The 20,386-nt window shown below is 37.8% G+C and overlaps 1 protein-coding gene across 2 annotated transcripts in view; it reads left to right on the forward strand.

The window, feature by feature from the left end:
- Nucleotides 1-2,267: 2,267 nt before the first annotated feature.
- The window catches only part of LOC139124738 (uncharacterized), a 113,759-nt gene continuing 95,640 nt past the window's right edge, over nt 2,268-20,386 (forward strand). For both annotated transcript variants that reach the window (XM_070690855.1, XM_070690854.1), the window contains exon 1: nt 2,268-2,446. In XM_070690855.1, the coding sequence (XP_070546956.1) occupies nt 2,412-2,446 (35 nt within the window). In that variant the 5' untranslated portion in view covers nt 2,268-2,411. The remainder of the gene's footprint in view (nt 2,447-20,386) is intronic.

The following is a 20,386-nucleotide window of genomic DNA, read 5'->3' on the forward strand; positions in this document are numbered from 1 at the left end:
ATTATTTGGATTTTCGTTTAAAAAAGACTATCTTTTAAAATATACTGACGTTGACATTCCATTTGTTGCAGCATCTGAAAATGTCACATTCCAAGACGACGACACGAACAATCTCATCTGCCTTACATTTGGTGAAGTTAGAGACGGTGGCGCTGGTGTTGTCCTCTGCCCAACTGATCAGGAACTGCCTGCTCAATATTCTTTTGTGGAATGGTGGGCTATCATGGTTGTCATATGTTGCACCATGGTAGCTGCTTGTTCAATTTTTGTTTGTCTTTTGTGCATAATTTACATTTACTTTTTCAAGAAGAAAAACAAGATTGATGTTGAGAAACAGCCAGCAAAAGACATTATAATCGTAAATGATATCAAAAAGATAGAAACTTCACATCCAAAATCTTTGACAGAATGTAAAATTCAATACGCATGATCTAATCAAAATGTCATAGATTTTATTACGATGAACCTAATATTTTTACAAGATGCAATTTTGTATATATACAGTATAATTTATTTAATTTACAAATACAGAAATTAGCAATTTCAAATAGTATTTATATTTAACTAATTATGTACATATACATGTTTTAGATATAAGTATATACTTTTCTTACAGTGTCAGTTCGTAAATATTGCATGAAATATAAAATAATCATAATCAATAACATAAACAGGACAGTTCAAAGACAACGTGCCTTTGAAATGTGTATTGATAAATATTTACATGCAATAAGATGATGTTCTATATTTCGAAACTGTCTGATAAGAGATTCCAAAAAACTACTTTTCAATCTGATAAAACTGTATTATCATATTTAATGCATTGTACTTTCAACTGAAATCAGAGTGATTTGTTTCTGATATTGGAATTTCATGAGGTGACAGCTTGCATGTTATACCTAGTAAAATAGACGAACTTTGGCGAGGGAGATTTTAAATTATTAATAATAGTATGACAGCTGGACGGGTATTTTAAAATTTATTTTTTCGACATTTACGCGTTTTCAGATTATAGTTTTTAATGAGTACCTTGATTACTCGTGTACCAGCTGTACATTAACGTGTTTTCAGATGATAGTTTTTCATGTCGAAATGTTTGTGTTTTTGTTCTCATAATACAGATACCAAACAAACAGTTAAGACTCCCCTACTATGCACTATACATTTGAAGCTGTATGCCGAAAATTGCTGCTAAATTTCACACGAAATACTAATTCTGCATTGTGAGGGGTCAGTTGGAATGCAATAATGCAGATTAATGCGTACCTTGATTACTCGTGTACCAGCTGTTGTACTGCGTCAAATGAAATCTCTCCACAGTAACAATGTAATACCAACTGCAGATCGGAAAAAATCTGGTGGCAGCTTGCCTCATGCTGTTGCCCATTCTGATTCATATAGACAGTTAAATAAAAACATATATATAAGTATCACACACAGTTTTTTTGGCAGGATCTCAATCCAATATCACTTTCTGAGCCTCAAATTTATACACCCTTACTTTCTTTGAACAATGTTAACTTTTACAGAATGTCACGTCTCATGTATCGTTTATGTGCAATGCATCAATAATAGGATTGCTTTGATGAAAAATTGCAAATGTACAAATGTACAAAAACATGAAGAAACAGTTGTAGAAGACAAACTCGATTGAATTTGTTATATGTGCCAATGCAGCAGTCAATGTAATCCCCCAGGACCCCAACTCAGGCGATATGGGACAAATATGGGTGATTAGACCGTGTTTCCCATGAAACTATGCCAAATGGGGTGGGTAAGGCAATTGCCTGATATTGATCCCCCTAATCACTTTCACGAACAAGCGCAGAATTTAAGAATGTGGGTGGGGGATTTACTTGTTTTAGTTGGGGATTTTCAAGATTTTATTGCCCCAGGGGGTGGGGCATTTGACAAATTTCATACGACTAATTTCCAAATCCCCCACTATGCGCCGATGTGTGGAGGGTGGGGTTTACATCGACTGCCGCATAATGTCACAATAATACAACATCAGCGAAAGACATTTCAACCGCTGATTGTCATCAAAGGGCGGCTTTGTCAGAATTATCAATTTCGTTGTTACTTTCATCTTGTGTTAATCGATGATTACTGCGTTATGATTCAGTCTTAAGATCTATGGAATTTTTGCACATATGGCCCATTAAACACAGCTGACGTTCATTTCAAAAACACTTCTTGTTAAATCCTTGCCATATTTGTTCAATCCCCGGCATCACCCGCAAACATTAACCCTGCTTATCACCTGGCTGATTGGCAGCCTGGCCTCGCCTGGCATTTGACTATAAAGTCCTCGATCCCCCCAATACACTCAGAAGCTTTCCCGGTGGACGAGCATATATATTATGCACGACAAAAAAACAACCCAGCGATTTTAGGGCTGTCATCCGTTGATGATACATTTTTCCAGGCGATATATCAATCTACGGTAAGTTAAATGTCATTTTCAGAAACGAACTTATGTATTGGTCAAATCAAAATAGATATTTTTTCCAAGCTGGTTTTCAATATGTGTGTTTTCAATGATTTTATCTTAAGGCAGATCGCACCTCGGGGAAAGATATTCGGACTCTTAAACTTTTACAGTTCTTTTCTGATCTCCAACTTTGGGGGCTCATTTTGAAGCTCTTGAAGAAAGAAAAACTTTCAACGGCTTCGTTTTTCGAAATTCGAAAACTTTATTATTCCTCTATAGAGTTAACACAGAGATGGCGGCCATTTTGTATTTCAAATACCAGTAGATATCGGGTAATTTGTTTCTCTAGTACTAAACTTTGAATGATGACCCCTGATTTTTACTTTTGATTTTGAAAGATAATGGTTGAACGATTCCTCAAGGAAAGTTTGAGTAAAAGGTTAAGTCTTTCACTTTCAAGGCGCATACTACCTTAAGAGAATGTAGTGTCAGGCAGAAACACAACAAGAAAACATGTAAATAGAAATACCAACCCTCATTACTTAAAAATTCATCAGGATATGTGATGGGATTCGAGCTGTTTGCTATCAAAATAAAAATTAACATTCTGCAAATTTCAAGAGGGCGATTTCGCCAGGCATGCGCAATGCTAGCCAATGCAACTATAGAACTGTACTGTAACTGCGATACTTGATGGACATTTGGAAAACTGGTCATATCCTTTGTATGTACAGTAATTTGTATTCGTATATTACAGTATCAGTCATTCATACCCATCCAGTATTCAAAAATCAGATCTACATAGCCAGTATGACAACTACAAAACAACACAAACATTTCGCACACACAACAGACAAATTGATGCAAGCAAGATGTGTTAATTTCTGGGGAAACAACAATCAAGAGGTGATGTCGTCTGTTTTTATACAATGGTGAGTGCATCCTGACCCACGTGTTGCAAGGTTCCATACATCGATCGGTTTGGCAAGTTAAGAGCGGTCAAAAATCCACGAATACATTACTGATAACATAGGCAATTATATCTGCCTGTCTAATACGTAATATGTAATTATTTATTCATGATACATGCATAAAACACGTTTAAATGTATAGCAATCACAATACGCTTTCTGGTGAATCCTTAATGCAAACGTTTCTAACACTTGGAAAGATATGTCTATGGACAAGAAGCATTTGCATTGGCAAATGTTAATATATAGTAAATGTACAAAACATATGCTGGCGTTTGCTGAATATGGCTCGCAAGGCGAAGGGATTTAACATCGTTGAAATTGAAATATTCTTGCCATGACACAGCATGTTCAAGTGGTATGCAGGTTTGCGATGTCACGTGTAATCAAAGGGGACTATCTACCGGCAGTCACGTTTAACGGGGAGTGCCGCGATTTAGAAGCAAAACTAACTGCAACAGTCTGTCAAAAATGACTCGCAAACGTCTTTTCACGTCGGGGCATGCGAAAAAACATCGAGGGATTGTGTCGCAAGGGACATGTTCAGCTAGACTTGGTTCAAATTTGTAACTAGTGAATGTTTGGCTGGGGTGAACGGGATGATTTGTGATCTGTTTTCATCTACAACGTGTGATCGGGGTAAACGCTATACAGGGGAGTTCACCGGGAATCCGGCAGAAAGCAACTCAAAGGTAAACGCGTTCGATCACTAGGAAACCCTGACCAGGGCTACCAAACTTTAAATATGTTTGTAAGAAATAAAAGAGACACAAGAGAAACTGTTGCCGATGATTTTATTTTTTTAAATTCATTGATTTAAGCCAAGTTTAAAGTTAAGAAAGCAGAGGAATAAATGAATGTAAGAGAACATTTATAGTAAATGAAAGTTCATTGGTAAGTTCAACGTTTATAGGTTTGTATATTACATTCTTAATACGTCCCTTCCTTTTCATTACTACTTTAAATGCTTTGATCAATTAAAGCTAGCTTTACATTAGGTCATAGCATGATTTAATCACCTAAGCTACCATAGAGCAACGATTTGAGTGACATATCGATCGTTTGAGTGTCGCCACAAAGGCGTGAACCTTCGGTGAACTTCGAGATAATAAATCAGTCGACCAAATGTAAGTTGTGTCACTTTTAAGATAATGTTTGGTGGCCGTCATAAACTTTGTGAAGTAAAACATGTAACATGGTTGGAACACCTTATAGAATTTTTAGGGACACGTTCCACAAAATGTTATTTAGAAAGACCCTTCCTTTCAGTAATCTTAAAAATATGTAAACATGATGTATTCTCTCATTTTCCAGCGCCACTGTGTTTATGAAGTTGCTGTCACGTAAAAACTGCTACGTTCGGTCCATCCTCGATAATAGATATGAGGCATAGTAGATATGAAAGAAAGGATGTGAATGTCATGGTCCCGCTCATTTTCAACCCAAGTCAACCACAGATGCGATAGTATTCGTGGTTTATCAGGAATAATATGACAAAACCATGGCAGGGTTGTTCTACTTAACATCGTAATGCAGTGATAGCATCAGCCTATACTAATGGAATTGTGAAAGCAATACATCCTTGAAGAAAAAAAATCAATTGGAACCATTTGAAGTATTAACCTTAGCTTGACATTGCAAACCTGACACTGGACGTGTCTACGTCGTCGTGATATCATAAATGTTACGGTCAGTTTATCGATGATTACGTATTATCACAATGTTAAGCAATCACTTGCCTCTTGAAAAAATATTGATTTTTTGCTTTCAAGAACGTAAGAATACGCTATGTATATACCCAAAATTGAAGAATATATCGTTAGTTCATCAAGAAAGCATTTTAGAGAAATTTTGATACATTGGCGTACGCTGGCTAAATAGTCAAAAAGTGACAGGGCCCTTAGTGTTGCGACGAAGATACCTTTTACACATGAAGATTCAAGTTTTGCAATATGTGCATGTCAAATGAGACTCAATAATGACGGTCATTTTAACCCCCTTTTCAAACAGAAATGGCACTCTTTGAAATTTTTTCTCAATTGTGGTCGTACGGGCCTCAAAAATGGAAGACCGAAACTTTGGCTCAGACTTTCTTCAAGCAAACTTTGAACCATTTGCTTTCAAACTCAAGAATAAAAACCGGGGGTTACTGTGCAACGTTAAGCAGTAGTAGAGAAACACATTAACCAACAATTGCCCCCAAAAATAAAAATTGCAGATTTCATCATAATTTCAAAAGATCAAATTTTGTTCATCTATAGAAACCTGTATACCAAATTTCATAGCTGTTAGACCAGTACTTTTTGAGAAACACATTTTTGGACAAACAATGGGAAAAATTACCCAAAAATTCAAAATTGCAGATTTCATCATTATTTCAATAAATATCATTTAGTTCATCTATAGAAATCTGTATACAAAATTTCAAAGCTATCAGATTAGTAGTTTTGGAAATACACATTTTTAGACCAAAAATGGCAAAAAATGCCCCAAAAATACAAAATTACAGATTTCATCAGAGATTCAAAAGATATTACTTAGCTCATCTGAAGAAACCTGTATACCAAATTTCAAAGCTATCAGACCAGTACTTTTTGAGGAACACATTTTTTGACCAAAAAATGGAAAAAATTGCCCCAAAAATACAAAATTGCAGATTTCATCATAATTTCAATAAATATCATTAAGGCGATCTGTGGGAACTTGTATACCAATTTTCAAAGCTATCAGATGAGTACTTTTGGAAATAGACATTTTTTGACCAAAAACGGAAAAAAAATGCCCCGAAAATACAAAATTGCAGATTTCATAATAATTTCAATAATATCATTTAGTTCATCTGTAGGAACCTATATACCAAATTTCAAAACTATCAGATGAGTAGTTTTGAAAATACACATTTTTTGACCAAAAGTGGCACAAATTGCCCCAAAAACACAAAATTACAGATTTCATCAGAAATTCAATATATATTACTTAGTTCATCTGTAGAAACCTCTATACCAAATTTCAAAGCTATCAGACCATTACTTTTTGAGAAATACATTTTTTGACCAAAAATGGCAAAAATTGCCTTAAAAATGCAAATTTACATATTTCTGCACAATTTTAACAAATCTGAAGTAGATCATCCCTAGGGACATATCTATCAAATATCAAAGCTATCTGACCCGGTAGTTTTGAAGAAGAAGATTTTTAAAGATTTTTTTACCAAATATGACAAAAATTGCCTTAAAAATACAAATATGCCAATTTCACCATGATTTGAACAAATCTGACTGAAGTTACCCTAAATAAATTGCATTTCAAATTTCAAAGCAATCGGACAAGCGGTTTCAGATAAGAAGATTTTTTACCAAAAACACCAAAAAATGCCCCAAAAATACAAATATGCAAATTTCACAACAATTTGAACAAACTTAAGTGAAGTCACCCAAAGTGAACTGCATATCAAATTTCAAAGCAACCGGACTTGCGGTTTCAGAGAAGAAGGCAATTGTTGACGGACGACGACGACGACGGACGACGACGGAAAATCAGCCTATTTGATAAGCTCCGCGTCGCTGACAGCATAGCTAAAAAGGTCAGCATCCCTGTGTTATCTCATTTGGACAAAATGAAATTCCTGATTTTCACAAAACTAAGCCGTTAGAAACTTTATTTACTCTATGAGCTTCAAAGCGAACCTTCATAAGTGGTGGGCCATAATATTTCTAAAAGTGTGAGACTCAGAAGGCACTTTGGTCCTTGAGTTTGAAGTCAACACTGTGGACCATTCAATTGATTATGTAGCATTTCGAATGTCGTTGAAACTGTTGGTCATGCTCAATGTAAATCTTAGCAAAATAATAAAAAATATGATTGAATAACTAAGAAAATATATTGTGATGCGATTACAATCATTTGAGTTTCTGGGTTTTTTTTTTCTGAAATAAAAAAAACGTTTGGATTAATACCAAAAGTATGGCAATCAGTTCTACCGAACACTTTTACCAACATCTTTCTCTAGAAAATTGCACCTTCAGGCGACCGAAGGGGTACATTTTTTCAACTATCAGAGCTTTAATATATGATACTTTATTCCTTTCATATTGTAAAAATATAGTTTTACTGCTTGATAATCGAACCTATATGTGCTTTTAACGAGAGAATTACTGAAAAAGAAGAGAGAGAGAGAGAGAGAGAGAGAGAGGAGGAGAGAGAAAGAGAAGAGAGAGAGAGAGAGAGAGAGAGAGAGATGTTGCCAAAATTTACACGAAAGTGTATCATAATGACGTTTGTTTTGAGCTTCGACTTGCCGTTGCTGTGTTACGTCACATATACTGCTACAATTCCGAACAATGTGCTCTAAAAGTTATATACGCATCATGGAGGATGTAAGACTAGCTGTCGTGATTTCTTATGCTGTGACGTCGCACTTTGCTGACCCCAGTTTCTCAAATTGGTTGAAACTTGCTAACATTGTACTTTATATAAGAACATGGAGAAACAGTTACGGAAGGCAACAAACATTGTCATGTCGGATGATTGGTAATTTGCACATTTAATAGCGATTATTCACAAAGGAAGTTGACAACGTTGATTGAACTTGTTACGTGCTTTAATGTCACAATGATACAACAGCAGCGAAAGATATGTCAACCCCTGATATTCATCAAAGGGAGGTTTACGCACTGGCAGCTCTCTTAGAACTATCAGTTTCGTTGTTACTTTTACCCTGTGTTATATGATGACGACTGCGTTGTGATTGAGTCTTAAGATTTCTGGAATTTTGGCACATATGGCTCATTAAACACAGCTGCCGTTCTTTTCAAATACACTGATTATTAAATCATTGCTACATTATCATTATCTTCGGCTTTCGTTCTGTCATCATTATTCACAAACATCAATCCTGCTTTCCAACTAGCTGGTTTGCAGCCTGGTCTCGCCTGGCATTTGACATTAAAGTCCCACCCCTATTTCGCTCATAACCTTTCCCGTTGGACGAGCGTATATACATACGCACGACAACAAACAGTCCACCGATGGTAGGGCTGTCATCAGTTATTGATACAACTTTATTACAATCTACGGTAAGTTAATGTTATTTTCTGGCATTATCGTACGCATTTGTCGTAGGAAATCGAGAAATCAAGGTACACCTTTTTCAAGCTGGTTTTCTGGATGTGTGTTTTTCAAATATTTCATCTGCAGAGAATGTAGTATCACGCAGAAACAAAACAAGAAAACCTTTAAATAGTAATACCAACCCTCATTACGTACATCATGGGGATATGTGATGGGATTTGAATCAGCTGCAAAGCCGTTTGCTAGCAAAATAAAGATTGACATTCTGGTATAAACGTACATTACAAAACAGGGAAGAAATTTCAAGAAGCTGATTTCGCCAGGCATGCGCAATGCTAGCTAATGCAACTATAGAACTGTACTGTAACTGCAATACTTGGGCATTTGGAAAACTGATCATATCAATTGTATGTACAGCAATTTGTACTCGTATACTATAGCATCATTCGTATATAGTGGTAATTCATATCAAGTTTTCAAAAAATCTGATCCACATAGCCAGTATGACAACTACATTAATATTTCGCACACACAACATACATAACCAGGTCAAATTGATGCAACAAAGATGTGTTATATTGTAATGTCTGGCGACACAACAATAAAGACGTGATGTAGTCTCTTACTGTACAACGTCGAGTGTATCCTGACCCACGTGTTGCACAGCGTGCTATAATCGATCGTTATGTCATGTTCAGAGCGGTCACACATTCATGAATGCAATTATCTGCCTGAATGATTATAAGCAATAAAGCACACCCAGCGACAATGTACCTCGAGATTTTGACAAGTTCACGACATATATGCATGAGCGGTAGCGAATGCATCAATATAAGTGACCTGGTCTACACCGAGTGGTATACCGTCGCTGGGTGTGATTTTATTGCTATTATTATTGTATCATAATAATATATTGCAATTCAAGCATGGAACGTCAAAATTCGATTTTTGCTAAAGCAGAGAGCTCTCGCGTATGCTAGCCATGGTATATCACTAATAGACCACGGTTCTGTTCGACAAATGAAATCACTGTATTTGTATCATCAATATACTGGTGTGATATAATACGTATTATATTATAGCTTTGTCAATACCAGTGAATTTTGTGACGTCATATCCATACATTATTACTGATAATGTATTCCATTATTCAGCATTGCGGCCCACAGCGAGCAAGATTTTTTGGAAAACGAAAAAAGGACTGCGCGTTTAAAAGGAGGGAAAATATCGGATAAATCATGTAATACACAAAACTATAAATCTTGATAATGGTGCACAATATTTATAATAATATCTTACTGTACGATTTATCACATTTTTTGAGTCCTCACGCATGCACTTGTCGTCTGTCTGGCTGTACTACTACGTTTGTTTACAACATGGTTCGCTTCTTTGCCGTATAGGTGAAACAAAACTCAGTACGTTTGCAAACTCCTAGACGATACTGGGTTTGACACATGGCATATTATGTATGTCAGTGGCCAATTAAACGATGCAAGCGTGAAAGGCTCCTCGAACCAGCCGTAAACGGGCCAACAACGGCAGCTTGCTGTCATCAACCTTGACCGGAAGTGTTTACGGATACATGTATATTGGACTCTCCGTTGATCTAACATCTCGGCCACCTAATTCTGATGCACTTACTGTAATCGGAGACAACTTTCATTCATCGTTTTTTTCTCCATGTCTGTGATTTTACCTTGCCTTGTTCTCGATATCGCGACGGTATCAAAACCCTCCAGTATGTTTGTAAACTGTACCTTTCAAGCACCCGTTTACGTCAAGTTCTGTCGTTCGCCGAAATAAAATAGCCATCGAAAATTAAATTTATAGACACAATTATTATTGAAATATAAACATTTGAATAACAATGTTGAACTCTGTTGATATCGTTTGCAATGAATGCTGTACTACTAGCGACATAATAATGATCGTATTGATCAGCTGATACCATAGCATGCAGCTCGCTGATCATACTGATGTCGATGCATGAACATTCCGTTTTCTTCAGCTCTGGCATTTCACCGTGTCTACTTTTTGAATGGCATGATATTTAAAGGTGATGTTTTAAGTTTGATATAGACGGTAGGGATGCGGTTACTTTTCTTTTCCGTCGAAAATACATCGTTTTTCAATTCAAAATGAACCGTGAAAGTGCTGGTTACTTTTTGTGCTGAACGTGCGTGTTCAGTGCCGTGCACTCTGCAGTGTGGAGTGCATGTAATATGTACAGAGTCAGGGCCGATCATGCTTGACGACGCTCACTGGCTTCAAACTCAGTTTAAATTTCCTTTTTTATTGTTTTCTACAACTACAAATTCACTGGCATTGCCAAAACTATAAAATAATAGCAATAATGCACCCCCTCCCGGCCCATAATGGACTCAAGCAAACTTTGCACTCCATAATGTACTCGGCTTCGCCGCGTACATTATGTCGTGCAAAGTTTGCTTTCGTCCATTATGGCCCGGAGGGGGTGCATTATTGCACAATTACATCATACCAGTATATTGATGGTGCAAATACAGCGATCTGACTGGTCGAGACGCGAAAAGAACCGTGGTGTATTGGCGATATACCACGGCTGGCATGCGCACTAGCTCTGGGCTTGAGGAAAAGTCCTTTTATAACGTTCCATGCCAGAATTTCAATATACTGTTATGATATAATTAGGGGTTATTACACGAAGTTTGGGCGATACCGTGTCGTATTCGAGTGATGTGTCCGTATTTTGACGAGTTGCGCAGCAACGAGTCAAAATACGGACACATCACGAGAATACGACGCGGTATCGCCCTAACTTCGTGTAATAACCCCTTTATCATACATGCATGCTTTGGTTATGACTGTTTTTCTACAGACGCTCCGAAAGTAGCAACGAAATCAACTTGAAATCGACCTTGCTTCCTCCAGGCTGTACTTATAAAAAGTTGGTTGCTAAGGAGTGATGACAACCGTATCACTTCTTGATATCATTCCGCTATTGGGCCATTCCACTGCAAAGGAGGGTTTATGGAGCACTTTTACAGCAAACAATTTAAATATTACGATGTCGACACAGGTTTTCACAATTTGAAGAAGATTTGTCTTTAGTTTAAAATGACGGTGGATGTAAAACATAGGCGGAAGTTCACAAAATGGGTGTGTTTTCGTGTTTTAATACATAACCTCATCCCTGCGTGAAAGTTATGAGGCCGCCAAAATCGGGTCAAAATACTCGCGCCACGCTCAAACTCTTATCGAGTATGAACAGCTTAGAGCACAGAGCAAGCAGCTCTACGACATCTATGAATGCACATACAGTGGATATAATACCCGTACCACTACCAGTCAGTTTATCTCGAAGAATTATACATGTTCCCAGACGTCAAATATGCCGAATTTACCATCTCAGTAAGCGGATTAGTGAAAACATGAAGTGAGTACACTGTATAAGCTGTAGTGTCGTAACTCGTTCGTGATTTTGTTGCTGTACGAATAAAAGTACATTTCAAAGGTATTTCCGTCTTCTGCTCGTACATTTTCCTTCCTGGCTTGCCTAAATAGAACTAAACTTCCTTTAACAACCGAAGCGAAAGTTTGACTTTCCCTAGATGGCACATTGTATCTGAAACCCGCACCGCATCGGTGCCACCAGACACGATCATGACCTGTGAACTGACAGGTACAAATCGGAAATATCATGTGCACCTTCAACCTTGTCTGTCGCGAGTATTTCAGTGCGGTTGGATTTTCGTGGCTCATTTACGACTGTAAACGATGTAATTCACCGCCCAGATACTTTAAGCTCATCAACAGGAAACTTGTCGTAAACCGATTCTATCATGATGCTCTGTCAACCGTGACGTGTAATGATACTTCCATGGTGTAATCTTCAGCAACGTAGATGACACGAAAACACTGCACCGTGCACCGCCACAGGACCGGCCGTGAATTGACAGGTGTCGGCAAATTTAACAAATTTTCAATACGTTTGTTTGTATGTTTTTGGTACAACTGTACTTGTGCCTAAGAGCAATGCCCATGAAGTGACTGCAAACAACAAAATTTTGACCATATAATCATAATGACGTTTCGGATCGTCATTTGTCTTATTCGCTCAGCTGTTTTATATGTATATACCAACGAAGGTCATGCATACAGCGAAGGTCACGCGTCCGCGTCGCTGTAAGTAGTTCGGTTACAGTGAAAATATAATTCGTATTTTCACTAGTTAAAATATGGGCTCATATCAGTACCGTCTGAACAATAGAAGAATGGCAATACAGGCATAGCATGTATGATAATAGCACTAAATCTCACCCAGCGACGGTATACCACTCGATTTTGACCATATCACTTAATATATGCACTCACTATAGCTCGCGCATATATGTCGTGAACTGGTCAAAATCTCGTGTTATACCATCGCTGGGTGTGTTTCATGGCTTAAATATTCAATCAATTTCTCATGATACATGCAAAAAAAAACAACGTTAATAAATGCATATCAGCGACAATACGTTCCTGAAGAAATCTTAATGCATCGTTTCAAACACTGAGAAGATATCTCTATTAAAAAGTTCCATATGTGGACAGCACACTCTTACATGACAAATAGTAAAACTGGTAATTGTACAAAACGTATGCTGGTGAGAGCGGAATATGGTTTGCAAGGCGTAGTAAATTAATGTTGGTAAGATCAAATATCCTTAGTGCAGGTGGTACACAAGTTCGCGATTTCACTCGTTAAAAGGAAGACTTACTGGCAGACACGCTTAAATAAGAATTCCTTCCGCTTTCATAAATATGACTAAACTGCAACAGTCTGTTGGATGACTTGCAAACGTCCTGTCACCTCGCGACACGAGACAAATGTCGAGAGAGCAGTGTGGCAAGGAACTCGTTTAGCAAGCTGAGAAATAAACAAACATAAATATTGATATTCATTAAATCCATTCGTAACATTGCTAGATTGGTATCTTGTAATCTTTTCACCTCTCTACCGTTTCAATACTAGTTTAAAAACGCTTTGATCAATTAAAGCTAGCTTTGTGATAGGTCATTACATGACATTATCGGCAAACCTACCATGGATAAACGACATATGCTTGACACAACGATCGGCGACGTGTCACCGCCACGTAAACTTTCGATGAACTTCGAGAGATAATAAGTCAGATGACTGAGTGTAATTTGTGCTGTGTAATGTTAAGTAATATGTAATATGCTTGAAAGACCGTACAAACATAAAGGGACACGTCTTATTGAAACACAATCTTACAAGTCATCGTCGATGACACAGTCCTCACTTGAAAATCGGTACTTTGACTACAATTCCTTGAAGAGGACAGAGTTCTGTTCATTAATTGCAATAGAGATGGGGCTCAAAGCCCCAATAGCTGCTAATTTAATGCATTATTTTTATGAATTTGTTTTCAAACCAAAGGTGGTTCGTGTAAATGTGCTAACTGAAGGACGTGTATTGAAGTATCTCTGTTCGCTGATTTAGACCATGCCTACGCGTGTTAACAGGCTTAATAATAAACGGGTGCCGCACCCATGAAATGGCGCCCTTAGGGGAAAATACAATAAACAGTATATCCTGCACATACACATCGTCCTCATACCAGAAACAAGCATGACGCAATTTACTTGAATGCACAACACAGGATGGCCAACATTTTATTTTGTAATCTTTATTTTCTCTGTCATATGATTAGTTTTTGAAAATGGCGGTAAATCTAAACATTTGAATTTACATGCCACTTTTGACACTTATGGCAGCGTTATACAATTTTTCAGTCTCTAATGGGTCTTATTCAAAGAAAACTCTTGAAAACTATATGATATTTTGAAATCGGTTTAACATTTGCAGCTATTGGGGCTTTAATGGCCGAGAATGAGTTTGTAGTACAGTTATGGTTCAAAAGTTCAATTGAACAAGAGTAGTAAGTTTTTGTTCCCTTCCGTGACAAATAAGAATTTTTTACACCATTTTATTCATTTATCTAAAGGGAGCGAAGGAAAAATTAACCATCCATGTAACTAAAGTATGACCCTGACCTATATATGAACTCACGCGCGACAATTTTGGCGCAGCAGTGCATTGTCCTGAACTAAGCAGGGAAATTCCCTTCTGAGTCAGGTCCTGGACTTGCGCAATATACTAGCTGGGTATTAGAACGGACTACTGATGCTGGGACATGTAGAAACTTGTTCTGTCTGACCTAAACACACAACATGTATAGACACGTTCCGAAGGTGTACGGGAAATTCCGTGTGAGTCATCACCATCAAACTAGCCTATATAAAGGGACTTTTACCCGTGTTGTCAGTCAGTCGCGGAGTCTAGCTGATGTTGAACACGAAGTTAACTAAATTTCATATCCATTTAATCCATAATGTCTTAGGTATCTTTCCAGAGGTGGACTAAATCCTTCTTGTTTTTGAATTTCTAGCGCCTGATGAAATATGTCCTGAATAAGTTCTGACCCGTTTTCTGTTGTTGCACCTTTTTCTTGTATTTGTGTAAGCAGCTGTTTATATTGAACGTAATAATGTTTATACTTCTCTCTTCTTTTTGATACACCTGTTTTTCCTTGTATTACATCAATAATAACACCTGGTATGGGAGTTAAAGCTAAAAGAACTGGAACTGTCGGAATTGCTGCTATTACAGCAGAACTTACAAGAATTCCTTTAGTAATATTAAGAGCCATATCAATTCGACCCATTAATTTATAACTTCGTCGATATGCAGCACTTGTTCTTTCTATATAATCAGCCAATTGTTCAACGCTTTCAACAACTGAGATGTGCATTTTTTTTTACTGTATATGTAAGGGGATAAAAAATAATTGTAGTAATATAGAAAGACAATATGGCAGAAGGAGGAGAAGAAAATATACCACTCCAGGATTTCGATGATGCAAATTTAAATGATGATGATGACGCTACTGCTGAAACATTCTTTATAGAAGATGATAATGCCCTTGCAGAAGCTGATCCTTTCCTGGATAGTCCAATGGTGGATAAATTAATTAAACAGAGAAGACAAATTACAGAAAATATGGCTGAAGTACTCTTAGACAAATATAGGATTACTAATCCGAATGCACGAACCGAATTGATTTTAAATGCTAAGATTGAAGGTGGTGAACTGTATTATAAAGACATCAGAGTTACAACAGATAAAGGAAGTAGATTTTTAGAGAAATCCACATTAAAAAAGAGAAAAGGAGGACCTGAATTCGTAAATAAAGTATACGCATGGAGTGGAGTCGAATATCGCTCTAGCGCAGAGCCCGAATTTGTTAGTTCAACATTGTATTCTGAAGATGTGAAAAACGATAAAATACCGGCTGAGAAGATGACGCCAGAAGACATGGGTGTATACAAAGATGAACTAACATTCTTACGGCAAGATGCTTCCGGTAATGCAGACAAAATACAAGCTTTTGAAAATAAAATCGAACAATGGAACAATCTAAACCCAGAATATAGAGCTATTAATGATGAATTAAGGATTGCGAATATGCGTCTTGGTGAGCTTAACAATGAAAAAGTTAAAATAAGGCTAGAGAAAAGAGAAGTTGAAAAACAGTTAGAGGAAATTCCTGTAGAACACACCCAAGCAAAAGAAAAAGCTGAAAAACTACTAGCTGAACTTATAACAAGAGAAGCTAAAATTGACAATCGAATTGAATACGAAAATGGTAAGATTAGCGGGGCACGTGAAAGTCTCGCTACGACTAGGTCTCTTCGTGATGTAATTTCCGATCCAGAATTGTCACTCAGGCTGAAGCTGACAGAATTATTTAAACGAAATGGTATTACAATCGCTGCAATACTGACTGCCCTTGGAATGACAATATCAACGATTGCCTTGGCTGTGACTAGAGGAGGAGGAGGAGCGGGAGCAGGAACTGGAGCAAACGCAGGAGGTTCAGGTCCACCCAAAGTATATACAAAAGCGAAAGAAATTGTAAAGCAATTTGGCGAATGGTTAAAAAACATTGGCTGCAAAAAGTGCTGCTGCAATACCAGGTTTAATCGGCTCCCTTGTCAGTTTTCTATTAAAAACAGCAGGATCGGTGGTTGGATTTGTTGGAGAACAGCTATGGATATTTTTGACTGGATTAACATTAGTCATTATAAATAAAATTATGTACTAATATATGGCCCCTTACGGAATCGACATGTTTGGTGAAAAGAATATTGCAAAGTTTCTTTCTAAAAATAAAGACCTGTTTGGTTTCTCTGTCGAATTGGAATGGTGCAAACTTCGACGGGTAAATCGCCATATCCTTCGAGCAAATCCAGGTGTCCGACTCAAAGATGATAATCTATATCATAACATTTTAGCTTTCGTGAAGGAATGTCAAAAGACTAACTTCTTTAAGCGACTAGAATTCATAAACGTCTTTCAGGAGATTGACAATGATGAAATGGAAGTCCAACATCTCCAAGAATATTGGGTTCTTCGATTGATTCGCGACACAGGCAATCGATTTATCTTTCAGGCAGACGGAAATATTTACGTAAAGATGTGATTTTTTCTTCTAAGTCATTATATACACGAAGTGAAACTTAAGATGTGATTAATTTTCTTTTTTTTCTTCTACTATATACATTACACAAAAATGGGGTACGATAGATCATTATTACCGACTTTCACCAACCGAATACCGAAGGGAACGAAGTCAGAAAGAACTCATCATGTGATTGCTCATAATCCAAGTGAGGCAGATCCAGGCCAGACACTTAACATACGATGTCCAAAGTTAGAAAGCGGAGTAGTACTAGTTCCAGATACTTTCGACCTGGTTTTTGATCTCGAAGTAATGGGTCATGAAGATAACCGAGTAGTACAAAATGTTGCAAAAAATTTGGTGGAGCGTATGAAACTCACATTTGAGGGTCAGACACTTTTCGATTTGAATAAATATAACCTTATTGAATGTTATCGCGATCTCTTCAAACATAAAAAGGAGAGAACGAACATGACACTGTACGGAATTCAGAACGAAAATCTAAGAAAATTGAGAAGTGGCGCGGCCGATGCAAATGCCGACAGGCTTTCAAAATGGGACGATATTTTACTTTTCGACACATATAAAACAAAATATGCTATTTGTCTGTCTCATCCCCTCGTGACAGGCCATGAGTTGCCTTTCCAAAAGCATTAGGGAGTCATATTGAATGGGAAATTACGTTGGCACCCGCCTCCCAATTACTTGTCAGTAATAATGTTGTTACAGCCAATTATAAATTAAAAAACATTCAAATGGAATACGAAACAATTTCGGACCCCGAACTCGCGGGGTCAACTGCTGGTTATTACAACGGTGGAAAAAGTTACCTTTACGAGCATATACATTATTTTAGAATAATCCCATTCAAAGAATCGGACACGGTTATCAATGAAAATATAAATGTACCACGACGTAGCATTAGAGGTATCTTATTACTCTTCACTAAAAATCAGAATCAGACAGAACTGAACAGTGAACTTTTCTTTAACCCCTCCATTGAATCTGTGTCTGTATCAATCGAAGGTATTGCAAATAAAGTGTACGCTCAGAAGATGATACCAAGACAATTTTGGAAAGAAACACGACGGTATTTTGCTGAAGATAAAGATTGGTGTGAAATTGATATAGATGAGGTCGATTATTTGAAGAATAAATTTTGTCTGTTTATCGATCTGCGTAGTTTTAAAGATATTGAATTTCATGGAAATGGTCTTAGAGTAATGAACACAAAGGACGGAATTCAACTTGAAATTCTGAAGAAAGACACCTCAGTTAAGGGTGCCGACGACGCTCGCGATGACAATATATTTGCCCACGTTTATGTTATTAGCGATGCCCAGGTCACTGTTGAAAATAGTAGATTAAAGTCTTTACAATTTTAACCATGACCCGTCATTCCTATCGGCCGTGTTTCTGCCAGCCATTCGCCCGTGTTCAGATTGTATAACTGCACACGTTTGATATCATTTGGCGCCATCATAATTTTACTACGCTTTTCACTACGGATTTCTCCAGCCTTTTTCCGTACAAACTGTACAAACTGTGCCGGCTCGGGCTTCTTCCCAGTTTCAAATAGATCTTTATAATCTTCAAAGTTCAAATGTTTTCTAACACAAACATCTTTAACCCCTTTATTTTTTTTCGTCTCGGAAACGGGAGTTCGAAAAGCATACACTTTCGAGCGTATGCCGACAAAATCAAGAATAGGTTCACCATTCAACTCATCTTTAAATTTACCTATCACTTTTTTATTAATCTTCGGAAAGTTGGGCCCACTCATCCCACTAGTATCATATATAGACTTCTCACCATTCTTTTCAACATCTTCTCGGACTATATCATTGAAAGTTACGTCCGGATCCGGGATCGGCACACTGTAAACAAAACTATCAGTATCCATGTAGGCTAATCGTATTCCAGGGAACTGGGCCCGAAAGTAATTGTAATGCGTCTCATACATTAGCAGCTTAGAAAGTTCCAGTACTGCGGCGCCGATGAAAACTGGTTTTACATATCTATGCTCATCCGTTTTCAGTTCCAGTAGGGCACTGTCGCAGGAATCGCCATCCTCTTCGGAAGTTATGAAAGTTATATGTTTCGTCTTTGGATTATACTTCTGAATCTTTTTACGGCCGCTATCCGTACCGTTCCAGTCCGAAACAAATCTAAAGTCTCTGTACTTTCGAACATCCTCTATTGTCTTACCGAACATTGCATTATTCATCAGCTTATAGAAATTCTTTTCAAAATCTGTCCCCCCCTTTGCCCTCATTTTAGTGTTAAAGTCAATATATTCCGCGAGACATGGAGCTTCATCGAAAGCAAGCACCCGATACACCTTTTTCAATCTCATTCCCATCCGAAGATAGAATTCCAGCAACTTGTAGTGTAAGACGTATCTCTCTCTGTCCAACACACTTGTAATCAGTCGAGTGCCCTGCCTCGGAAATTCATAGTGATGTGGCGCTAATGGCAAATCGCTGTGTTCTTCATGTAATTCGGCTGGGTATTCTAAGTCTACTTCTAGAAAACTTGGTGGAAAGGTGGCGCCGGGTCCCCACGCCCCGCCAGCTCCGCCTCGGCCCCCTTCTTCCCATTCCTCCCACTCTTCCATCGTCATCCAATGAAGTCCGCCCGTAGGCATTGCCTGACTCATTGCCCAGCCGTAGAGATTGTTTGCATCGAGATATTTTATTTCGGTCAATGGTTTATCCAGATCCCAGTTCCCACCTATCTCATCTGTTGCATAAGCCGGATGATTTGTCTTTAAGTAATGAATATTACACTGGCTGATACCGCCTCGAATCCCCCTCTGTACGAAATTCATCTGCTCAGCATCTTGAATGAGCCCAAACTTATTACCCGTGTAAAGTAACATAGCATCCCATGTCAAGCCGGGCGCCGACATATAGTGGGCTGGATCTAACTTGTACGCTTCTAAACATGTGTCACGGAAATTTTCGAATATATTTGCAAGAAGGAGAACGTCAGTCTCGCAATAGAATTCCATATAATCACGAATCGTCTTACACTCAACTTCGTCCCATACTCGCAATGCATGTTCGTAATCAGACTCAGAAATCCCCTCTTCCGTCAATTCGCTATAAAATTCCTCCTCTCCGGGAGCTCCCCCTCTCCCAGTCTGTCAACCGAGTCTAAATATTCGTAGGGGAAGAAACCTTTCGCCCTTTGAATGTCCGGGTACGAAAGTGGTACCGTCCACCCATCCTCCGGCACAGTTTTTGCCAACTTCGCCAATGACCCCATCATCAACTGAGCACTATCCATAAACTTTATAGAAAAGAAACGTTTCTTTATCTCCCTCTTCCCTCCGGCAACAACAATTGAGGCACTAAAAATAAATGTTTTCGAGAGACCCATAATTCCACCATTGC

The sequence above is a fragment of the Ptychodera flava genome (assembly GCF_041260155.1).
Source record: "Ptychodera flava strain L36383 chromosome 23 unlocalized genomic scaffold, AS_Pfla_20210202 Scaffold_24__1_contigs__length_23054250_pilon, whole genome shotgun sequence".
Classification (NCBI taxonomy): domain Eukaryota; kingdom Metazoa; phylum Hemichordata; class Enteropneusta; family Ptychoderidae; genus Ptychodera; species Ptychodera flava.